The sequence below is a fragment of the Pseudorca crassidens genome, chromosome 3, assembly GCF_039906515.1.
Source record: "Pseudorca crassidens isolate mPseCra1 chromosome 3, mPseCra1.hap1, whole genome shotgun sequence".
Classification (NCBI taxonomy): Eukaryota; Metazoa; Chordata; class Mammalia; order Artiodactyla; family Delphinidae; genus Pseudorca; species Pseudorca crassidens.
Window position 1 is genome coordinate 132,764,255 of NC_090298.1, and position 20,364 is coordinate 132,784,618.

At 39.2% G+C, this 20,364-nt stretch overlaps 1 protein-coding gene across 1 annotated transcript in view; it reads left to right on the top strand.

Moving 5' to 3' along the window:
* The first annotated feature begins 8,124 nt into the window (after nt 1-8,124).
* ITK (IL2 inducible T cell kinase) overlaps nt 8,125-20,364 on the top strand; it is a 70,934-nt gene continuing 58,694 nt past the window's right edge. The window contains exon 1 of the mRNA XM_067730137.1: nt 8,125-8,277. Within this exon, the coding sequence (XP_067586238.1) occupies nt 8,140-8,277 (138 nt within the window). The 5' untranslated portion in view covers nt 8,125-8,139. The remainder of the gene's footprint in view (nt 8,278-20,364) is intronic.

Below are 20,364 nucleotides of genomic sequence, written 5' to 3' on the forward strand. Positions count from 1 at the left end.
GTACTGAGTATAGGTAGACATGCAAGATTATAGATGGCTGAAGTCCACCTGTTTATCATGGGAAGACGTTTCAAGTCAATAACTTTTGTTCCGCACCTATCACTTTGTAAAGCAAGGGAAGCAGACAGCTATATATAGCCTTTTCAAAGAGCATGCCACCTGAGAGGGCCTAGTGAGCTAGGCAGGATGTGAGGGTGGGGAGATTTCCATACTGTACACAGCATATATCTGCTGGGTAAATCCCCTGGCCTAAAATACAATCCACAGTCCTTATATGTCAACACTGCTAAACCGAGGTGGCGTGGGATGAAGTGTGGTGAGCCTTGGGCACCTAGGACTTCAGGAAGCCAACCTGATTTCTGCCTTACCTTCTGGTTGTCAGAAAAAGACCACAGTCACCTAGACTCTTTCCCTAAGTCCCATTATGCAAATCAGTTTGCTTCTGCCTTAGGTTTCAAAAGAAAATGAGCTGGTATAGATGAAAGAAGCCAGACAGGAGATCTAAAGAATTTTATTTCTCAGCATTATGGTCCAACAAGTGTCACCTCTCTTCCCCACCTACTTGCTTTCTGCTCCCTTCTAGTTTCTGTCCTCAGACATGTTTAGCCCCACTCAGAGCCAAAATTCTTATGACAATTTCCCTCCCTTGGGTTCCAATTTTGCTGCGTTTATAAGCCATGAGACATCCCATCTCGGTCTAAATATTTATTTCTTTGACGTTATATTGAAGAAGCTTACAATTAAATACACATACAAATAATAAAATAGTTAACATTTAAGATAAAAATAAAGATTAGAAACTGTAGAGGTGGGAGATGGTAAATGATCCAGGAGCTGGGATAAGATGATTATTGCAATTATATTGCAATGAATAAATATTAACTTCAATTCTGAAAAAATATTGGAATAAAGTAAAATAACTGTTAACATTGATTATCTCTGAGGGGTGAGACTAAAAGTGATTATTATTTTTGTCTATTTGATGGTTGACTCTTTCCAGCAAGATATATTTCACTTCTGTAACCAGAAATACATATATATGTATGTATGTGTGTATATATATATATATATATATATACATATATATATCTCGTTCAAAAATTAGGTCTAAGCTCTAACTGGCCACCTCAGTTATCACTATCTTCTAGTAATCAAACCAATTATTTCTGACAAAGGACTAAATTGGAAAGTAAAAAATTCCCCCACAATATGGTCTTTTTTAATTACATAAATTAAAAAGCAAAACAACTCTCTATCTTTCCAGTTCCTTGCTGGAAGTTTGATATAGAAACTTTCTGACATTGCCCTGCACATATACGTACATATTAATACAAACACAAAAGACTTTTATGTAAAAATGGGATTATGCCATACATATTTTTCTGCACCTTTTCTATCTTAACAATAGATCTTGTACTTTTTTAGAGTGATACATTATAGAAATTCTTCATTCATTTTCGTTATCTCAGTGTTCCACTGAATGGATGCACCATAGATTAATCAGTTTCTCACTGATGCACGTACAGGTTGTTTCCATTACAAACACTGCAATGAACATTTAGTACAAATACCTCTATGTTACTTTTTTTTCTCTAGGGTTAATAGTTTTAGAAGGAATAAGGTTTTTTTTTTAATTTTTCAGAAGATAGAAGCTATATAATTACCAAAATATTCTGGGTATCACTCTTAAACAGATCCATATAAACCTGATCAAGTTTGGATGAGAACCACAAGGATAATGAAGGCCCTGGAAGCCACATCCTAAGGGTGCAGTTGAAGGATCTCTTCATCCTGGACACAGGAGGGCTCTGGAGTTATGTAAGAAGCAACTCCACTTATCTAAACGGCTATTCCCTGGACCAGAGAAGAGGATTGGACTTGCAGGGCCTCAAATGCTAGAACAATGAAGATGGGCTTCAGGGCAGAGTAAAGGTGAGATGATTTATTGATGAGCTGACATCCGTTCTACTTCCTCTAGTGGCAACACTCTTGGTGTTCCTTTAGAGGAAAACCCCTCTCTACTCTCAGCCCATGTGGCTGGATAGGGCCGACTGTATCCCATCCCCAAATCCAGGAAAGGGTGCAGACCTAGAAATAGACAACAGAATATTCTATCGCCTTGGCTGTAATGACTGAGCTACATATTAGCAACCGACCCAGGCCAGGGCAATGATTCATAGTTCTGAGACTTCTGCTGGAACTATTAGGAAAAAGAATCCAGTTCCACTGGCAAAATGTCAGCCTTTTGCTGCCACAGAGGAAAGCCTTCCTAAGCGTGAAGCTGACACAAAACTAAGAAATGAAAATCAAAATTTCTGATGTCACTAAGTAGCTGGATCCAGTAGTGCCAGGCTGAATTGTTTTTTTCTTTGTGAGAGGATGTTAAACTAACTTTTCCAACTCAGTTTCAGTTGAGGCCTCAAAGACCTAAAATAATACAATTTAAGGAATCAAGTGACTTTCTGTCCTAAAGTAAAATACCTTATCATCTGTGCTTGACACAATAGGAAGCAAAACAAGTTCTGCCAGTAATAGTCTTTGCCCACCTCCAGCTTTTAGAAAACAAAAGCTTGAAAAACCAAGGGAGAATTTTTGGTGCACTGTGCGTTTCCTCTCACAACCCACTCAGGGGGAAAGGGGGCAGGTGTTTGCATCCACCAGAAGCTAAGTGACAGGAACTTTAAAGGACTACTCACTAGCTTGACCTAAGTCTCATAGGGTTTATGAGGAATGTTGTCTAAATCCCATTTGGAGAAAGGCAAAGGTTAAATCTCGCGGAAGAGCTCCTTGTTTGGTGTCAGAGGGAGAAGAGGCTGAACTTGGGGCAAATGGTACATACATCCATCAATGGATACCTGAGTCTTCTCTAGAGCCATGGGAGGGAATAAGTGGCATGCAGTTCATTTTCAAGGAACATTTACCCAAGAGGACAACGAAGATGGGCAAAGGGATCCCAACAGAGTTGCAGGGGAGGCATGCTGGAGGAGGACCGGCAGAAGCCCAAGAGCTGAAGGTTGGGCTCACTGGGAGTCAGACTGGCATCTCCAATATCAAGAGAACTGCTGTCAGAGCCCTCTGAAAATAATGGCAACAACACACATGACAAAACTTTCCCACGAAAGAAAAAGCAACAATTGTGTATCCACCACATTCAGAGGGCATCAACCTAAGATTACAACTGTGACCTCATTGAATTCAGTGCCTGTTTCCCTTCTTGCCCCAAGCCTGAACCAGAAGGAGTGCGTCAGAAACAAGGCTAGTGTATGGGGAAGGAGGAGGAGTTAGGATATAGTAGAAAAGGCAACATGCTTCAAAGCCTGTACCAGATCTCTGCTTAGGTTGAGGAAAAGCATTAAATGCAATATGTGTTTGGAGGTTTTGTTATTAGACTGACTTGGACAGGCCTTTTTCTTAACTTTTATTATGAAAAATTTCAAACATATAACAATGTAAGGAGAATAAAGAACCACCAACCCATCCATCACCCAGCTTCAACCGTCAACTCAGCCAAACATTTGTCATCTCTTGCCCTGCCTATTTCTCCCCCTCCGCTGGATTATAACAAAGCAAATCTCATATATTTTGTTATTTTATCAATAATTATTTCTGCATGTTTCTGTATACGATACTCTTTTATAATAACAAGAGTGCCATTATCATGCCTTAAAAATTAAAAAATTTAGTCATCAAATATGCAGTGTTCTGATTTCCCAACTGTCTCATAATGTCTTTATATAATTGATTTGTTTGAATATAAATCCAAACAAAATCAGCACATGCTTGATATGGCTCTTAAAGTCTCTTTCTCCCTCTGACTTACTTGTTACAGACATGGGGTCAGTTGTCTTTAGCGATTTGGGTACAGATCCGAGGTGTCCATGGTGGATTGGTTCCAGGACCTCCCAAATACAAAATGCTCTAGTCCCTTATAGAAAATGGCATAGTATTTGTATATAACTTACACATATCCTCCTGTAAACTTTCAAACATCTCTAGATTTCTTATAATACCCAATACAATATAAAAGCTATATAAATAGTTGTAAGTATACTGTAAATGCTATGTAAATAGTTTCTGGTGCACAGTAATTTCAAGTTTTGCTTTTTGGAACTTGCTGGAATTTTTTTTTTTTTTGACCCACAGTTGGTTGAATCCACAGATGCAGAACCCGCAGATATAGAGGGTCCACTGTATTCTGAACTTATCTCCATGCTGTCGTTTGTCATGTTCCTTTATCTCTTGTATTTCCTGCAAACTTGAATTTAGATCTAGAGGTTGGATGAGATTGTTTGATTTTTTTCTTTTTTTTTCCTTTGGCAAGGCTTCTGTGTACTTCCTATTGCATCACTTCAGGAAATACATAATGTCTGATTGTCTCTCTTTTCCTGCTGTTAAGATTGATCAATGTGTTACAATGCTATCAGTCTAATAAATATATTATAGATTTTCCTACTGGCTCTTCACGTAATGATTATAGCAACCATTGATGAGCATTGCCTAAAACCATTATGCATTATTAGGATTGCAAAATGGTGATATTCTATCACTCCTTAATTTATTCATTGGAATTCTTCTGTAAAGAAGGACTCTCCATTAAATATTTGATTACTAAACTGAGATACGGCTCTTCAGGAAAAATAGGAAATATATTTTATTCTTTCCCTTTGTTTTGCAGTTTACAGAATAATAAATTGGTTTTCCAGCATCCTCCAAAAGTTATCAATAGGTATTTTTTGTTTTTCTTTGGGTTTTTTTTAGAATTTTTTTCAATGTTTTATTTATTATTTTTGGCTGCACTGGGTCTTCGTTGCTGTGCATGGGCTTTCTCTAGTTGCAGTGAGTGGGGGCTACTTTTCGTTGTGGTGCACAGGCTTCTCATTGCCGTGGCTTCTCTTGTTGCGGAGCACAGGCTCTAGATGTGTGGGCTCAGTAGTTGCGGCACGCAGGCCCTAGAGCGCGTGGGCTTCAGTAGTTGCGGCACACAGGCTCAGTAGTTGTGGCTCACGGGCTTAGTTGCTCCACGGCATGTGGGATCTTCCTGGACCAGGGATCGAATCTGTGTCCCCTGCTTTGGCAGGCAGATTCTTAACCACTGTGCCACCAGGGAATTCCCAATAGGACTTTAAAACAAAACAAAGGGATTATTTTTACACATGTTTTCCTAAGAGTGATGGGGAGAATATTGGGTCTCTTAAGGTTATGTTTAGGTGAGGACAAAAACCAATCTCAGTGAGTGGGTTTGAAGGTGCTATGAGAGAGAGAGAATAAAATTACTTATAATTACACTCCATGGAGATTTGGCAAAGGAAAGGCTCCTATTACAACAGCTACTGATGACATTTTGCTTTCCCACATGAGAATACTTTGTGAAGTCTGTAAATCTTTCAACCTGAACAAACCAGGTATAAATCTACCCTTCTCAAAGGACTTTACAGTCTAGTTTGAAAATGCACTGTATTAGTTAAAATTACGTTTACTGTTTGCGACAGAATCTCAAAATAACAGGGGCTTAGAAAATAAAATTTTATTTCTTTTTACATTAAAGAAAAAGTGCTCCCAGGCTGCAAGGAGGATCCAAGGTCATCAGGACCACAGAACCTTTCTATGTTATGCTCCACTGACCTCAACATGCAATTTCTATTTCAAGGTGTAAGATAGCTGCTCTAGCTCCAACTTTCACATTCACATTTTAGTTAGCAGGAAGGAGGAAAAAGAGAATGAAAAGGGTATGATGACTGCCATTAAGGACATTTCCTTGAAATTGTGCTCATAACTTCTGCCCTGTTCAATTAGCTAGAATACAGTTAACATGACTGAAAAATGTAATCTTTATTCTGGCTGGCCAGATGCCCCGATAACCTTCAGGGAGTCTGTTACCTGGGAAGAACGGGAGAATAGATACTTGGAGAAAATAGCAATCCCTGTCTCAAGCCCATATTCAGGAGAGAAAAGAAATATTATCTCTTTGGGGCAGTGTATTTCCACACATATATCTTAAAATCTCAGAATGGAGGTGGGGAAATCATTTAAAGTATTCCCTCCCCAACAATCTTGAGTGTCGTGATTATGCTGGGGCATCCAATATATGAGACAAAATTAAGCTGCAGTCTGGTAACTCACATGAAAAAAATAAATTCTAGATCATTGCACTCCTATACAGCAATAATGATTGTTCTGTTTCATTATTTATCCCTGTCTGGCATATGTCATCTCTCCCTACACTGAGATTTCTTGGTTATTTACTTCATGCTAGAAGTAGGACTCATGATACTTTATACCTTAATTCTAAGGCCAGATACATGACTAGCATCCACCACTCCCAGAGCTTATGGGATTGTCTTCAAAAGGACCCTCACAGAGACCAAGGATCAGCGAGGGAAAGTAGCTCACTCAAAGAAACAGCTTAGTAAGTGACAGAGCTGGGATTCCAATGTAATTTTGTCTGTCTTCAGAGCTCATGTATACTTTATTATGCCATTCTGAAGGATTTAATTATTTTCTGCTCTTCCACTATGTTTTGCGATGGAAAAGCAATCATTTCTCTGTAGCACAGACAAACTACTATGGACTTTTATTTAAATTTAACAAAATAATAAACTTTAATATATTTCTCTTAAGTGTTTTATGCCCATTGTCTCTTATAACTGTCCAACCCAGTTTGGTGATTACTCATTCAACACATTTTTCTAAACATCCTTTTAATGTGCCAGGCACCGTAATGGTTGCTGAGTATGTAATGGTGAGCAAAACCACACATAGTCCTCCTTACCATTAGGGAGCTTCCAGACTAGTGGGGGAGACAAACATTAATCCAAAAATCACCCTTCAAAAAGTACAATGACAATTGTCATAAGGGGTATGTCATAAGGTGTCCTCTACATATATAATTGGCGGATTTGACTTAGTAAAGCCAGGAAGGCTTCCCTGAGGAAGTGACATGGCTGAGACTAGCAGTATAATTTGGAGTTAAAGCAGGCAAAGCGGGGAGAGAAGATGTTTTCAGGCAAGGGGAGCAGATGTTCAAAGCAGCATGAGAAGCACGCATGAGGGCTAAAGTGAAAATGTGTGAGCAGAGAAGTAGGAGATGAGACTGGCAAGGAAGCCGGAGACTAGCCCCACATGTAGGGACACCATTATTCCCCTTCACAGGTAAAAAAGCTGAGGCTCAGAGCTCTTGAGTAATTTGCTTATAGTCTCACAGTTAGCTGGTGGAGCCAGAAGACAACCTGTGGTAGGTAAAGATGTCCTTGTCCTAATCACTAGAACCTGTGCATGTGTTCGCTTACATGACAAAGGGGAATTAAGGTAGAATATGGAATTAAGGTTGCTAATAAACAGATCTTAAAATAGGGAGATTATTTTAGATTATCCAGGCAAGCCCAGTGTAATCTTAAGGAATCTTAAATATGGAAGAGGGAGGCAGAAGAAGAGGTTACAGTTGTGTGAGATGAGAGAATTTGACCTGCTGTTGTAGGCTTTGAAGATGGAGGAAGAGGGCTGAGAGTCAAGGCATGCGGGTGGTCCTAGAAGCTGGAAAGGGCAAGGAAACAGATTCTACCCCAGAGATCCTCCAGAAAGGATCACAACCCTGCTGACATCTTGATTTTAGCCCAGTGAGACCCATTTTGCACTTCTGAACTACAGAACTGTAAGATAATAAATTCGTGAGGCATCTAAACTTGGGATAATTTGTTACAGCAGCCAACAGAAAACTAACACACAAACTATTGTCCATTGACCCCAAAGTCCACGTTTCTACCCCTTGTAATACATGCCTTAACTGTTAGACGGGCTAAAGCAGGAACTATGAAGATTAAACTCTGATCTGTCATATCATTTTGAGTCTGAGGTTCTTCAAATATCATTTCTAAACCGTACAGCAAAGGGTATGTATAATTTTTACTTATGCTTCTAGTTTTCTGAATTTTGAAAGGATGTGGTTGTGGGCTTTGACATCAGAAGAGAAGCTCTGCAATGTTGACTGAATGTTGGTAGAGAGATAACATTGGAGGCAAGTTGCCTTTGAACAGCTCTCTGAAGATCAACTGCCTCTCCAACTCATTCCTTGTCGTGAAGCTGTTTCCTCTGGTTGTGCTGAGGGGTGATGCCTAAGGTGCATCACTTTTCAAGGACTGGATCATGAACAACTTTATCCTCCTGGAAGAACAACTCATCAAGAAATCCCAACAAAAGAGAAGAACTTCTCCTTCGAACTTTAAAGTTCGATTCTTTGTTTTAACCAAAACCAGCCTGGCATACTTTGAGGACCGTCATGGGGTATGTGAGCACTTTGTTTTGTCCTTTTTAAAACAGTATTTTATAGTTAGACTGGGCTGACTCATGAAGATATACAGAGAATAAAATAAGAACACAGAAAACACAGATGTACTTGTTATAACAACCTAAAAAGTACAGTAAGAGCAATTGGAAGAGAGCATGGAGAAAAGTCAAGAGATGGGTTAACTGTATTAGGTGATTTCAGTTCTAAAAACTGTAAAAGAGTAAGTTTATTATTCATTAGCTTATCTTTCCCCTGCAAGGTTAAGTTTGACTTTTAAATTATAATATTTTATGTGGCAAATGGAATGGTTAAGTGATGTGTCCCATGTCAACATTTTTATGGATTCAGTTTTAATTGTCTCAATGGTCATCACTCACCTGACATAGGGAACAATGGTCCTTGGGCATTTAATTGTCTAGAATTTGCAAAGCCCGGTGGTAAACCTCTTCATCCCTAGGAGAACTTCCCAGGAGACTATCACGCACAAAACGTTATGCAGTATAGAACAGTAGTTCTTATCTAGAAGATTACAGCTGCTTAGCTAAGTCAGTATTTATATATCTAAAGATAGTCTTATAGTCCATAACATCAATAATAATAAGTGCAACGTGAATAATCATAACAATGTAGTTTGGTACGAAAAGCACTGGAAGAGGGGTCAGGAGACCAAACTCCACTTCTCTCTAGGTGAGTTAGCCTGGGAAAATGTCTCTACCTTCTGCATCAGGTTCATTCTTTATAAAATGAAAGGACTGGAAATACCACCTACAACATTCCTTTCTTCTTTCCTTGTTTCTATGAAGTAGCACTTGTATAGCCCTTTTCAGCAATTTTTCGAAGGATGTTTGCCTCCTTACTATATCATTATATTATTTTTCCATCATCAAGGAGGCAGGGGAAATAACGTTGGTGCTTGATGGTCCCTTAGAGACAAAGGCGCTCTGATTCTTGGCTGGGGTCCGACTTCGTTGGTGTAGGCATGAGTTTGGGGTCTTTTGAGAGTGAGGCTTTGAAGTGTTCAATGAGATGGAGACTTGAAAGAGGCCAGGCCGGGTATGGAGTCTATGGATTTCTAGACTTCTAAGTTGCAGGTGAGATAACACTGCCTCTTTTTTAGAGGTGAAAAGACATGCTCATCTTAAGCAGATGCTTACTGATAATAATCAGCCAATCAATTGGGAATAATATGGAACTACTTATGCGCAAGGCCCCTGTGGTAGATATTTAATAAATATTTGTTGACTAACTTAATGGAGGGCCAATAGCCAAGTTTTCAACTTGGAGAATTCATCATTTAGAGTTGATTAATCACATGGTATCAGTCAATTTTTTTTCTGTTGTGAATGGGACATTAGAAGTTCTGGTTTCATATTCGACGAGTAGTCATTTATGTTTAAATATTTTTTTCAAAGCCCATTTTACAGTTTTCACTAATTTTCTTTCCTGACTCATCACTTGACATAGCATCATCCCATGTACGTAGTACTGATCATTTCTGAGTGTAACTGCTTGTTGTGAACTGTTTGGTTGTGAATTCTGTACAATATTATTTGCAGATAGACATACAACCAAATGGTCTTGATTCAGAATTTTGTTGGTTATAATCTGCATGTAGACAATGTTGCAAAATAACTCAGCTTCTTCATTCAAGTATTATGAAAATTCTAGGACAATTAATTCATTCTGGGGAGCCCTGAGCTATAGTTTCTAACATTTCCACGTGGGATACAGCAGATATATGACACACAGACATCAAATTTCTTATTTTCTAATGTCTATGCTTTATATTCATAAATAACATTTTAAAAAGCATTTCTTTAAATATTACAGAAATTTATCGATTAGAAAATTTTCCAAGGTCACTGAGAAAGGCAAGATATGTCAGGTATTATTGTTTATGTTCTATGTACATTCCATTGCTTAGGGCCATCGATTTGCACACAAGAGTTCATTGTTCATTGCCCATAAATAAGAATAACACTTGTGGGAAGAAAGCTTTTTTAAATTTATTTTTAAATTAAAGCTTCAGTCTTGCCATCTGTAAAATGGGTGTGATAATAGTATTCACTTCATGGGAAAATGGTGAATACTTAGAGAGAATATATTTAGATTGACTTATTAGAAATTACCATTTGATAGACTAAAAAAAGATCAAATGTTGGCAATTTCATATACGTAGTTCAACTTAATATATAAAGCACTTAACATAAGTCCTGTCACCTAGTAAGCACCTAGTAAAAATTAGCTATTATTTGTATCATCATTATATCTGTGAAGGAGCTGGCAGGGTGGCATAACATAATCATTTTCAAATGAAGGGAAACGTTCAAGGATTCTTCAAAGTGTGGCTAACATCAGGGTTCTGGATTCCCTCTATTCTGTGACTAAATATAACTGTGTGGGTAGAGACATACATGCATCATGAGATGCGTGATGTTGGGCCAACATTTCCCCTCTCAGGGTCTCAGCTTCTTTTTGTCTTTTCTCATTTGTAAAATTATGTTCATTGCAACTCTAAAACTCTGTGGATTTATGATATCATATAAAAATAATCCTTTACGTATTCAGGAACAAATACTGTAGTTCTGCAAAATAAGTCTGCTTTTTTCTAATTTCAAATTTCCATGCCCATTGTCATTATAATTCATACTGACTGAGCCTTTTATTTTAACATGGATTTAGATCTGATGTCAGATGCCTGTTCAAAGTATTGAGATGTGCAAGTGTTTTCCTTGGGGCCGGGAAGCTGCTTTGTCATGCTGGAGCAGTGGGCCAGAGAGAAGCATGGAGCTGTCAGGTGGTGACTGGCCACCAGGCGTGATTTCAGACACTCCCTGTGCCTGCCAATTTCTCAGCAAAGTGATCCCTGTTGCCAGACATTCTTTAACAAAGGACAAGGAGAGATGAGGGCCCAGTGGTATGCTGGTAAATGTCTAACAATCATTGTAGTGGTAATGGCAGTAGAGAATATGGGAGAGCCTTTGTTTGTGGTGTTTGCCAATTTCTGTAGAGTAAATACTCCCATCATGACCAATGTCAAACTATCAATGTAAAGTCTACTGGCTCAAAGAACTCCTGAAAATGTAGCAATCAGCTCTTACGTGGGCCAACATAAGCACACCACTGGCAGGGGCAGGCTTAAATAAAAATAAACTCTGAAGAGGTAGTCACTTCCTGAACAACGTGCTTAGTTGTACAGGACTGACATCAGATCCTTTTTAGGGGTAAAAGAGAGAAGTGGAGGGGCTGGGGCCTCAGGCACTTTGAGTAAGCATGAGATGGGAGGGGCAGCACAGCACAGAGGGGAGACAAGTGTCACAGAATGGTGAGGCCAGAATAGTCTGCTACAGCTGGATTCAAATGCTGCTTCTATCACTTTCTAGTTGTGGGATCTCAGGCAAGACATTTAACCTCTTTAAGCCTCTGTTTCCTATTTGTAAAGTAAGGACCCCAACACTACTCAATGCTGAGTATTTCATGAGAAAAGTATGCTATAAGCTTGGTACTAATAGGACCATCTTGATCTTCTGAAAGGCCCTAAGGAGAAATGGAAAGGTTTCCCTATTTTAATGACTCTTTGCACCTTAGGAAACAAGTTTTCCATGGTCACCATAGCATGGGAGCCATTACCACTTACACAGGACAGGAGAAACAGTCAAGATCACCATTCTAGTCATTTTCTGGATAGGGCCACCACTCCTCATGGACACTTCCCTTTAGCCAAAGTCTGATCTAGCAGCAGAAACATCTCTTATAATATGCATGCTTCCTAAATTAAAGATGGCAGGTGGGAAGAGGATCCCCTTTCCTTGCTTTTGGCAACATTATTGCATAGTGGTCAAAAACACAGCTTCTGGTGTCAACAGATTTGGGTCAAAGAGCAGCTCTACCACTTAAGAGCTGTGTGGCTTTGCAAAGGTTGCTGAAGGCTGTGTGACCCTCTATAAAGCTATTTACATGTTTTAAAATGATCAAACATTCCTTCTTTACTTTTTTTAATGAAATGAACGTCACCATTATTCTAATAATTATAGTAACTAATATTTACCGAGTACTTACTATGTGTCAGTCACTGTGCTAAATGAATTATTTCATCTAATCCTTACACCTACCCTGTAAGTTAGGAACTATCATTACCTCAATTGACAGAGCATGTAACTGAGGCAAAGAGAATTTAAATAACTCCCTTGTGTCTCCAGAGCCAACACAGCCTCCCTGTCAAACAGTTCTTATTACTATTAACTGTTGCTGCTCATAGGCAATTGGCGATTCCACTGGGTTATTACAAAGTACGTAATGCCTTCTGGCTCTAGAGCCCTCCATATAAAGGGCAGTCCTGAAAATCAGCAACCATGCCACATATGTCTTCTGCAATGAAATGTGTTATGAGTCCTATCATTTCCACATATACTCCAGGACAAATCTTTGTCTCCATTCACTTCTGGGAGCCTCCACCATGTGTCCAAATTTTGGCACTGAAAGTTCCTCTAAGATCTGTCCATTTCTCTCCATTTCCTAGAGTCACCTTCCTCGTGGAAGCTGCGAGCATCTCTCACCTGGGATTGCTACCACTTCGTAATGGTCTCCCTGCACCCACTCCGCCGCCCCCCCACCACTCCATTCCCCACACAGTAGCCAGTGTGAGCTTTTCACATGGTGACTGTGATCATGTCCTGATGACCCTCATCAGAAGCTGGCATGTCCCTTCAGTGGTTCTCCCTTTACCCTGAGAGTGGACGCCAAAATCTATCCCATGGTCTCCTCCATTTCAGTTCATGCTCCTTTTCCTCCCATCTCACTGAGCTCCAAACACATAAGATTTTCTTTAACTTTAAGACCCCCCATTTTGAAGGTCACTTGCTTGGGGAAGACTTCCTTCATTTCCCTAGCCTAGGTCATCTCCTCTTGTTACGCTCTGATACAGTGGCACATACGCTTCTTCAAAGTGCATGCCAAATTGTAATTACCTAGCTATAAATGTGATTATTGTACTGATGTCATTCCCCTCCATTAGACTGTAAGCTTTACAAGAGTTGGTGCCCAATTTGCTAAAGATGGCATCATCAGGGTCTACCACAGTGCCTGGTACATATTATTCACTCATTATTTGCGAAAGAAAGAAAAGAAGGGAAGGAGGAATGTGTAGATACAGTTGGAGAGGTTAGAGTTACACACAGGGACCCCTAACAGAACAAGGCTCAACACCAAAAGAGTTCAGAACAAAGCAAGTGATAAAGGACTTCAAACAGGAGATTCCTGGGTGCAGGAGTAAGTAATTAGGACTCCCTGGAGGCAGCAGATCATGGCTAGCCATGAGAATTCAGGAGGTTGGAGTCTTAAGATTTAGGTCAGAGACACACGTAGAAACCAGCAGGTAGACCAGTCCGTCCCCCCTCCCAACTCTTTTTAAAAGAACCAAGCAACTCTGTTCTCTTTTACCCTCCACCCTGTCTTACCCTTCCTTCCTTCCCTTTTACAGCTAAACCCTTGGTAGATAACATTCTCAGAGCTACCCGAGCATTTTTGCTTGAGACTTTCACCACTCGTGATCTCTCTCCACTTCATTCCTACGTGACTGAGTTGCCTTCCAGCTCAGCTCCCACTGACACTCAAGGCTTCCTACAATCTACTATCCATGCAACACCTAGAATAGACTTTTAAAATGAGAAATCAGATATTATGCCCTACTGTAAAGGCCTCCGTGACCGTTTAGAGTATTTAAATTAATCCTCAACTATGGCCTACAAGACCCTTCACCCATGGTCCCTACCTGCCTTTCAGATTCATTTATTCTGATCCCTTCATCCATCATATCTGACTTCTTTCTGAACCTTGAACACTCCAGGCCATGCCCCCCGCTAGGGCCTCTGTACAGGAGCAGGACTAGGGTGAGATACACTTAAGGGGCCGCTCACTTTTAGGTCCTGCAAGGGCAGGGTCTTTGCATCAGCTGTTCCCACTGTCTGCAACAACCCAGATTTTTGTAGGGTTGGTTCTTTATTGTTTCCCATCTCTTCAAGTATTTTCCCAGAATCCTGTTTCTTTTTCTTTTCTTTTAAAGTCCATAGACACTTCAGTAATCAATATCTGCACTTATTTATTGGGTTTATTGATGTGCTTCCCTGTTCATTTTCTGTCTTACGTCCACTGGAAGGTCACTTCCATGAGCGACTGACTGCCTCGCTCATCCCTGTAACCTCTAGTACGGTGCTGGGCACGTAGTAGGTGGTCAGTAAATATCCAGGGAATGAATGAAGGTCACATAACTCAAATTGAATTCAGAAGAGTATCTGGGAGCTAAAAATGTGGGCCTTGCCTAACCAGGCAAAGAAAAGTAAGAATCCAAAGCAAAGTACTTTACAGTTCAGGCCACTCAAAGCCAAGAATGTGCGGTTTTGATGTCTGCATTAATGGCATTTCTTTGTGAATTGATTTTTGCTCGTCTGATGCGATGTTGATGTTTTATGGAGGTAGCCATTGGATAGAGAATTCTTGTTTTAGAGGCAAATACTCCCAAGTTAAAATTAGATTCAATTCCTACTGCTCAGGGTCTAGTACATCCATTAATCAGTTTCTGCAGTAAAAATAGGCCACAGGGTAAGACCATAAATGTAAGGGCTTAGTTCCTGACTCAGTCTGGAAGAAAGGTTTCACTGGAAAGCACACGAGCTCAGTTTCTTAAACCATGAGGTTCATGTAATATATGATATCTTTATCTCAAACTCAGAAATGGACCCTATGGAAAACGAGTTTAAAGCTCTTCTCATATTTTCAAGGCCCAAATAGTAGTCCTCATCCCCCCATTTCCCTAACTAACTAGTAGTAAATTCTTCCACTCATCAATGAGTTTTTAGGCCTACAGAAGATAGTATATCTTCCAGGACCTAATTTTCATTGAGACGTTCGTCTGGGTTTGCCTTCACAAGACCCAGGATCCTCACTTAAAGTTATCCAGAGGAGGGAATGGAAGGTCTGACATGGTTTCCTATACACAGAAAATCCAGTTCCTTGAAATTTAGTGAAAGTTGTCAGTATTTTAATGGAATAAGAACCTGATCCAAACTCTTATGTTGCCATATAATTCCCACTAACCTAGAGTTATTTATAAGTAGACTTCTCATTATATTTTCCCTTTTTTGATATTTAAAAGTCACAGAATTATACCTGCATATTATAAAAATTCAAATACAAGACTTTTCTCTCTAAAATGACATATATTTGTGCCAAAGCTTTATTACTATTATTATTATTAACCTAACACTGTATCAGAGAACTGTTTCTATTCTGATATACATAGATTTACTCATTTGTTCAGCAAAATTTCCTGAGCACCTACTATGTGCAGGGTGTTATGTTAGAGACTAGGAATACAGTGGTAAGTAATAGAGACAAGGTGTCTGACCTCATGCTTACACACTAGTGGGGGAAACAGACAACAAGCAAGTATATAAATATATAGAGCAGATACAGACTGCTGTAGGTTCTATGGAAAAACTAAGCAGTTGCTGGGGCTGAGTAGGAAGAGTGGTCAGAGAAGAAATTTCTATCCAGGGTAAAACTTGAAGGATGAGAAAGACAGTCAAGTTAAGAAATGGAGGGGAGCATTCCAGGCAAAAGGAACTGCCAATACGAAGCCTCAAGGTAGAAAAAGCCTTGACCTGTGTTAGGGACAGACAATTGAACACACAGAGTTCAAGAGCCCCTTTCTTATATCTTACAGCATCCCTCTTCCAGGGATACTTGGTCTAGACTCATCCCACTCCACGTTTTGGTGGAAAAGCACCTGGTGTACCAACACTGAGGACCTCAGACTCACACTGAGCTCGGGTGGCCTTTAACAGCAAAGGCTGAAAACAAGTTAGAATCCAGTTAAATCCACAATTAATCTCCAGAGACAGAGCAGCGAACCCTCACACCTCCATACTGTTAAAAAAATTAATGAAACAATTACACCCAATTGTTCTCCAAAACCCTTTTGTCTAAAAACATCAATTTACTGCCTCTGTGAGAATGATCTTTACTCTCATGCAGACATAAATTTCATGTAGTTATAATCATAATGCATGACAATTTTATACTTTTCCATTTATTCTTTTTCCATTATTCTTTTGTAGATACATTTCCATTCATGGACTCCAAAGTAATCATTTTCTCAAATATATGATTTTTTAAATAATCGAGTGGTTCATGTCAGAGATGTACTTATCTATTTTCTGTACTGAACACATCGACGAACTTATCTATCATCTATTGTTTGACATTCAGGTTGTTTTCAGGTGTAGTGAAAATGCTGAAAAGTAACAGTATACCTAATATAGAACTTTCTGCTTTTTAAAATCGGCTCTTTAGGATAGAGTTATGTGGAATAACTGTGTCACGGGATAGCATTTTCTGATCTCTACCGTTTGTTGCTACATAATCTTCCAAAGAGATTGAAGCAATGCATGGGGCCACCAATAGTTGCCAGAATCATTGGAGAAGATTATGTTTCTAAGAAGAAACTAATAAGAAAACACAAGAATGCTGTTGTGGTGGTGATCTTCAAATATATAATACTATTTTGATAGGTTTTAAATGTTATAGTGAGAGAAAGGGCAAAAATATAATATTTTATACATGGGCAAGATAATTTGATTTAAAATCAGTCTTATGTATATGTAGATGAACCCACCCTACATAGTAGGATTGAAGGGGTGCCAAAAAGCCTCCTACTCTGCAAAATATTCGTCTCCCTAGATGATCACCTTAGGGGGTCTGAAATGTTCACGTGAATGAGCTCTTTGGGTTAGATCATCAAGCCTCTTTATCAAGAAGCAAATGAAATACAGAAAGGTATGACATAAGCCACTTTTAACTGCTCTGTAGAGGTTAGCTCTAACTTTAGACAGGGTCTCAGGGACTGAAAGTCTCAAGCAGACTGTAATTCTGTAATTCTAGAAAAGCGAGATAAGGTGAGAAAGCAACAGCACAGCAGCTTAACAGAATGGGGACCTGGTACTGATTAATCTGGCTGACCTTGGTCAAGTCCTTCTTCTATCTGGGATTTGGTTATCTTGTCCATACTATCAAGGGATTGGACTAGATCAAAGTTTTCCAACTTTTTAAAGCCTGGAGCCCCCTTTTAGTATAAAATTACACGTGTCATTCTCATTCCCATATGTGAAGCAGCAGAAGAAGTGTTCTAGTTGAAGAGAGAACAAGGAGGCTGCCCAGAACCCTACACTCTTGGCCTTACCCTTGGTCTGCAATAATCACCAAAGTGCTTCCAATTCTATGACCTCGGTCTCCCCAGGCTGTAAATTGAATAGTAGAAATGAAAAGGTAACAGCTAGTTTAGAAAGTCATTTCACCTTGAAGCCTCATCTCTAACATAAAAATTTAGATTGAATGATCTCTAAAGACCCCACCAGCTCAAAAGAAGTGGAAACTATGTGATTGTATCTCACTGCCAATGATATCAGGAATTCACAAATAGACATGGAGATTAGTTAAATATGGAAATCTTTCCAGGAAGTAATACAGCTAAGAGAAGGTTAATAACTGTATGGCTGATAAAAAAAACCATGTTATCAAAATCCACGCATGAACCCAAGAATGCACCCTAAAAAGAAGGCAGTCATTTCAAATGTAACCAATATAAAATTTAGAATAATATGAGCCAATACCTAATGAGTCCTTGCTGCGTTTCAGGGCACCAGATTCAGAGCTTTACATGTATCGGATCAAAAATATTCACAATAACCACATGCAGTAGGTCCTATTGTTATCCCCATTGTATTGATGAGAAAAACAGAGGCTTGGAAAGGCTAAGTATCTTTTCTTAGGTCAGACATCTGGGACAAATATTAAAGTTGGAATTAAGTGTTCTACAATGGATATTTTCAGATCTAGGCTTGTTTGGGTCTGAGAAGTCTTATAATAGAAGCCATGGTGACTGAGAAGGGAGAGTTGGGGCAAGGACTCATTGGTGAGTTTCCAACACTGTCTAATGAAGTCCTGAGTGGGGACCAGTAGGAATGCTCCTGTTAGCTCAGCAGGCCTACCTGAATGACAACACAACAACAGCATTAACAAGAGCAGCCTGCAACAATAACCACAAGGACAGGACTGAACACGTTCCTATGGATTTTTCTCATTTATCCTCACAATTCTTTGAAGAAGATAAAAGTCAAATTCTGTTTTACAGAGGAAGCAATCGAAACACAGGGAAGTTAAGCAATTTGCCCAAGGTCACAATAGCAGCTGTAAGTACAAAAGCAACAACTTACCTTAGGATTAGGGATTCCTTGTAATTTGATCCCACACTGCTTCCTAGCCTGTAAAGCAACCAACATAATCAACTTATCAGCTCTTCCAATGATTCTTTATGCATATATATATATAAATACAAATAAACTTTCTTCTTTCCCTCCTTTTTATACAATGGTAGCATATGCCACATACACTTCCTAACTTTTCTTTTGGTTGATTAGCAATACTTCTTGAAGGTCAATACATACTGATATGCGAGGGGCTTCTTTATTCTTTATTTTTGGGGGGGATGTTGCATAACGTGTTGTTGTATGGATAAAAAAACTATCTTGATGGACATTTAGTCTGTTTTCAATTTTCTTGTCACTACAAACAATGAGGAATGAATAACCTTATAGGTATCTCACTTTCTATATGTATGAATATGTCTTAACCAGGGGCAATATTGCCCACCATTGGCAATGTCTGGAAATTTTTGGTTGTCATAACTGGGGAAGGGGGTGCTATTGGCTTTGGTGGGTAGAGCCAGGATGTTAAGTATCCTACAATGCACAGGACAAACTCACAACAAAGAATTATTCAGCCCAAAATGTTAATAGTGCCAAGGCTGGGAAGCTGTGGTCTATAGAAAACATTTCTAGAAGTGGGATTGCTGTGTCAAAGGATATCTGCATCTGTTATTTTGCTGAACATGACCTAATTATTCTCCACGGAAGTTGTACCAATCAACATTCTCCAGGGCCACGTGTAAAATTCTTGTTTTCTCAAAACCTCACCAACAGTATTATCATATGTTTTGATCTTTGCAAGTCTGATAGACTTAAAAAAATGGTATATCAGTAAAATTTATTTACACGTCTATTTTATAGTCAGTGAGCATCTTTTCATATGTTTAAGAGCAGTTTAGATCCCTTTTGCCCATCTTTCTATAATGTTGTTAGTATCTATCTTAATAATTTGTAGGAGCTCTTTATCTATTAGCTAAAACCTTTGGGCAGGCTAGTTTTATCTTACCTCTACGTTGTCAAGAAATTGTTATCCACTTGCCAATCATTCTAGATGTCTTTTTCAAATCATTTCTATTAAGAGTTTTGTCACGGAGTCCACAAATACTACTTTTTGCTGCACACTTGGTCCTACCTGCTGTTCCCTCAATCAACCAAGTAACAAATAATCAATTGAACATCATCTCTGTGCAAGGAGTTATTTCCTGAAATCTAATGAAGTTGTTATCCATTTATATACTTTGGCTACTGAATCACCAGTGCTCGAAAGGTAGATTCAAAAATACATTCTTTCAAACTCATTCGAAATCTAATATGCCCTATATTGGAAAGAAGGAGGGCTTTGAAAGAGCATTCAAAGACCAGAGATGCTGAGAGAGAAAATGTGCAGGACACCTTCAGGGTCTACTCTGTACCACTTAGTTCTTGCTCTTAATTTCCACATTAAGTCCTTTTCTCTCTACCCACTTTTGTAAGCAAATTTAAACGAACAATGCTTTTTTAAGGCTAAGATCACTAATATCATTGCTAAGAAGAATTAGGCTGGAATTATTCCTGAATTGTTGCTTCACCTCCAAGACAAATACACCACATAAAAGCACACAGAGCTGTTTATTAATCTATAAAGAAAATGACTAGCACTCAAGGAGAGCAGGAGAGGAAATGTCATGAACTTGAACCTCCATGGATACAGAAGAGCAGGCGGCAGGTGCTGCCTGGCTGCCACTGACTGCTAAAGGGGTCATGAGGTTATAAAAGCAAAGAGCTGCGTCATTTTGCACACCCAGCATTTGATGTGTATCACTTGGCCTTCTCCCATAGTCATCT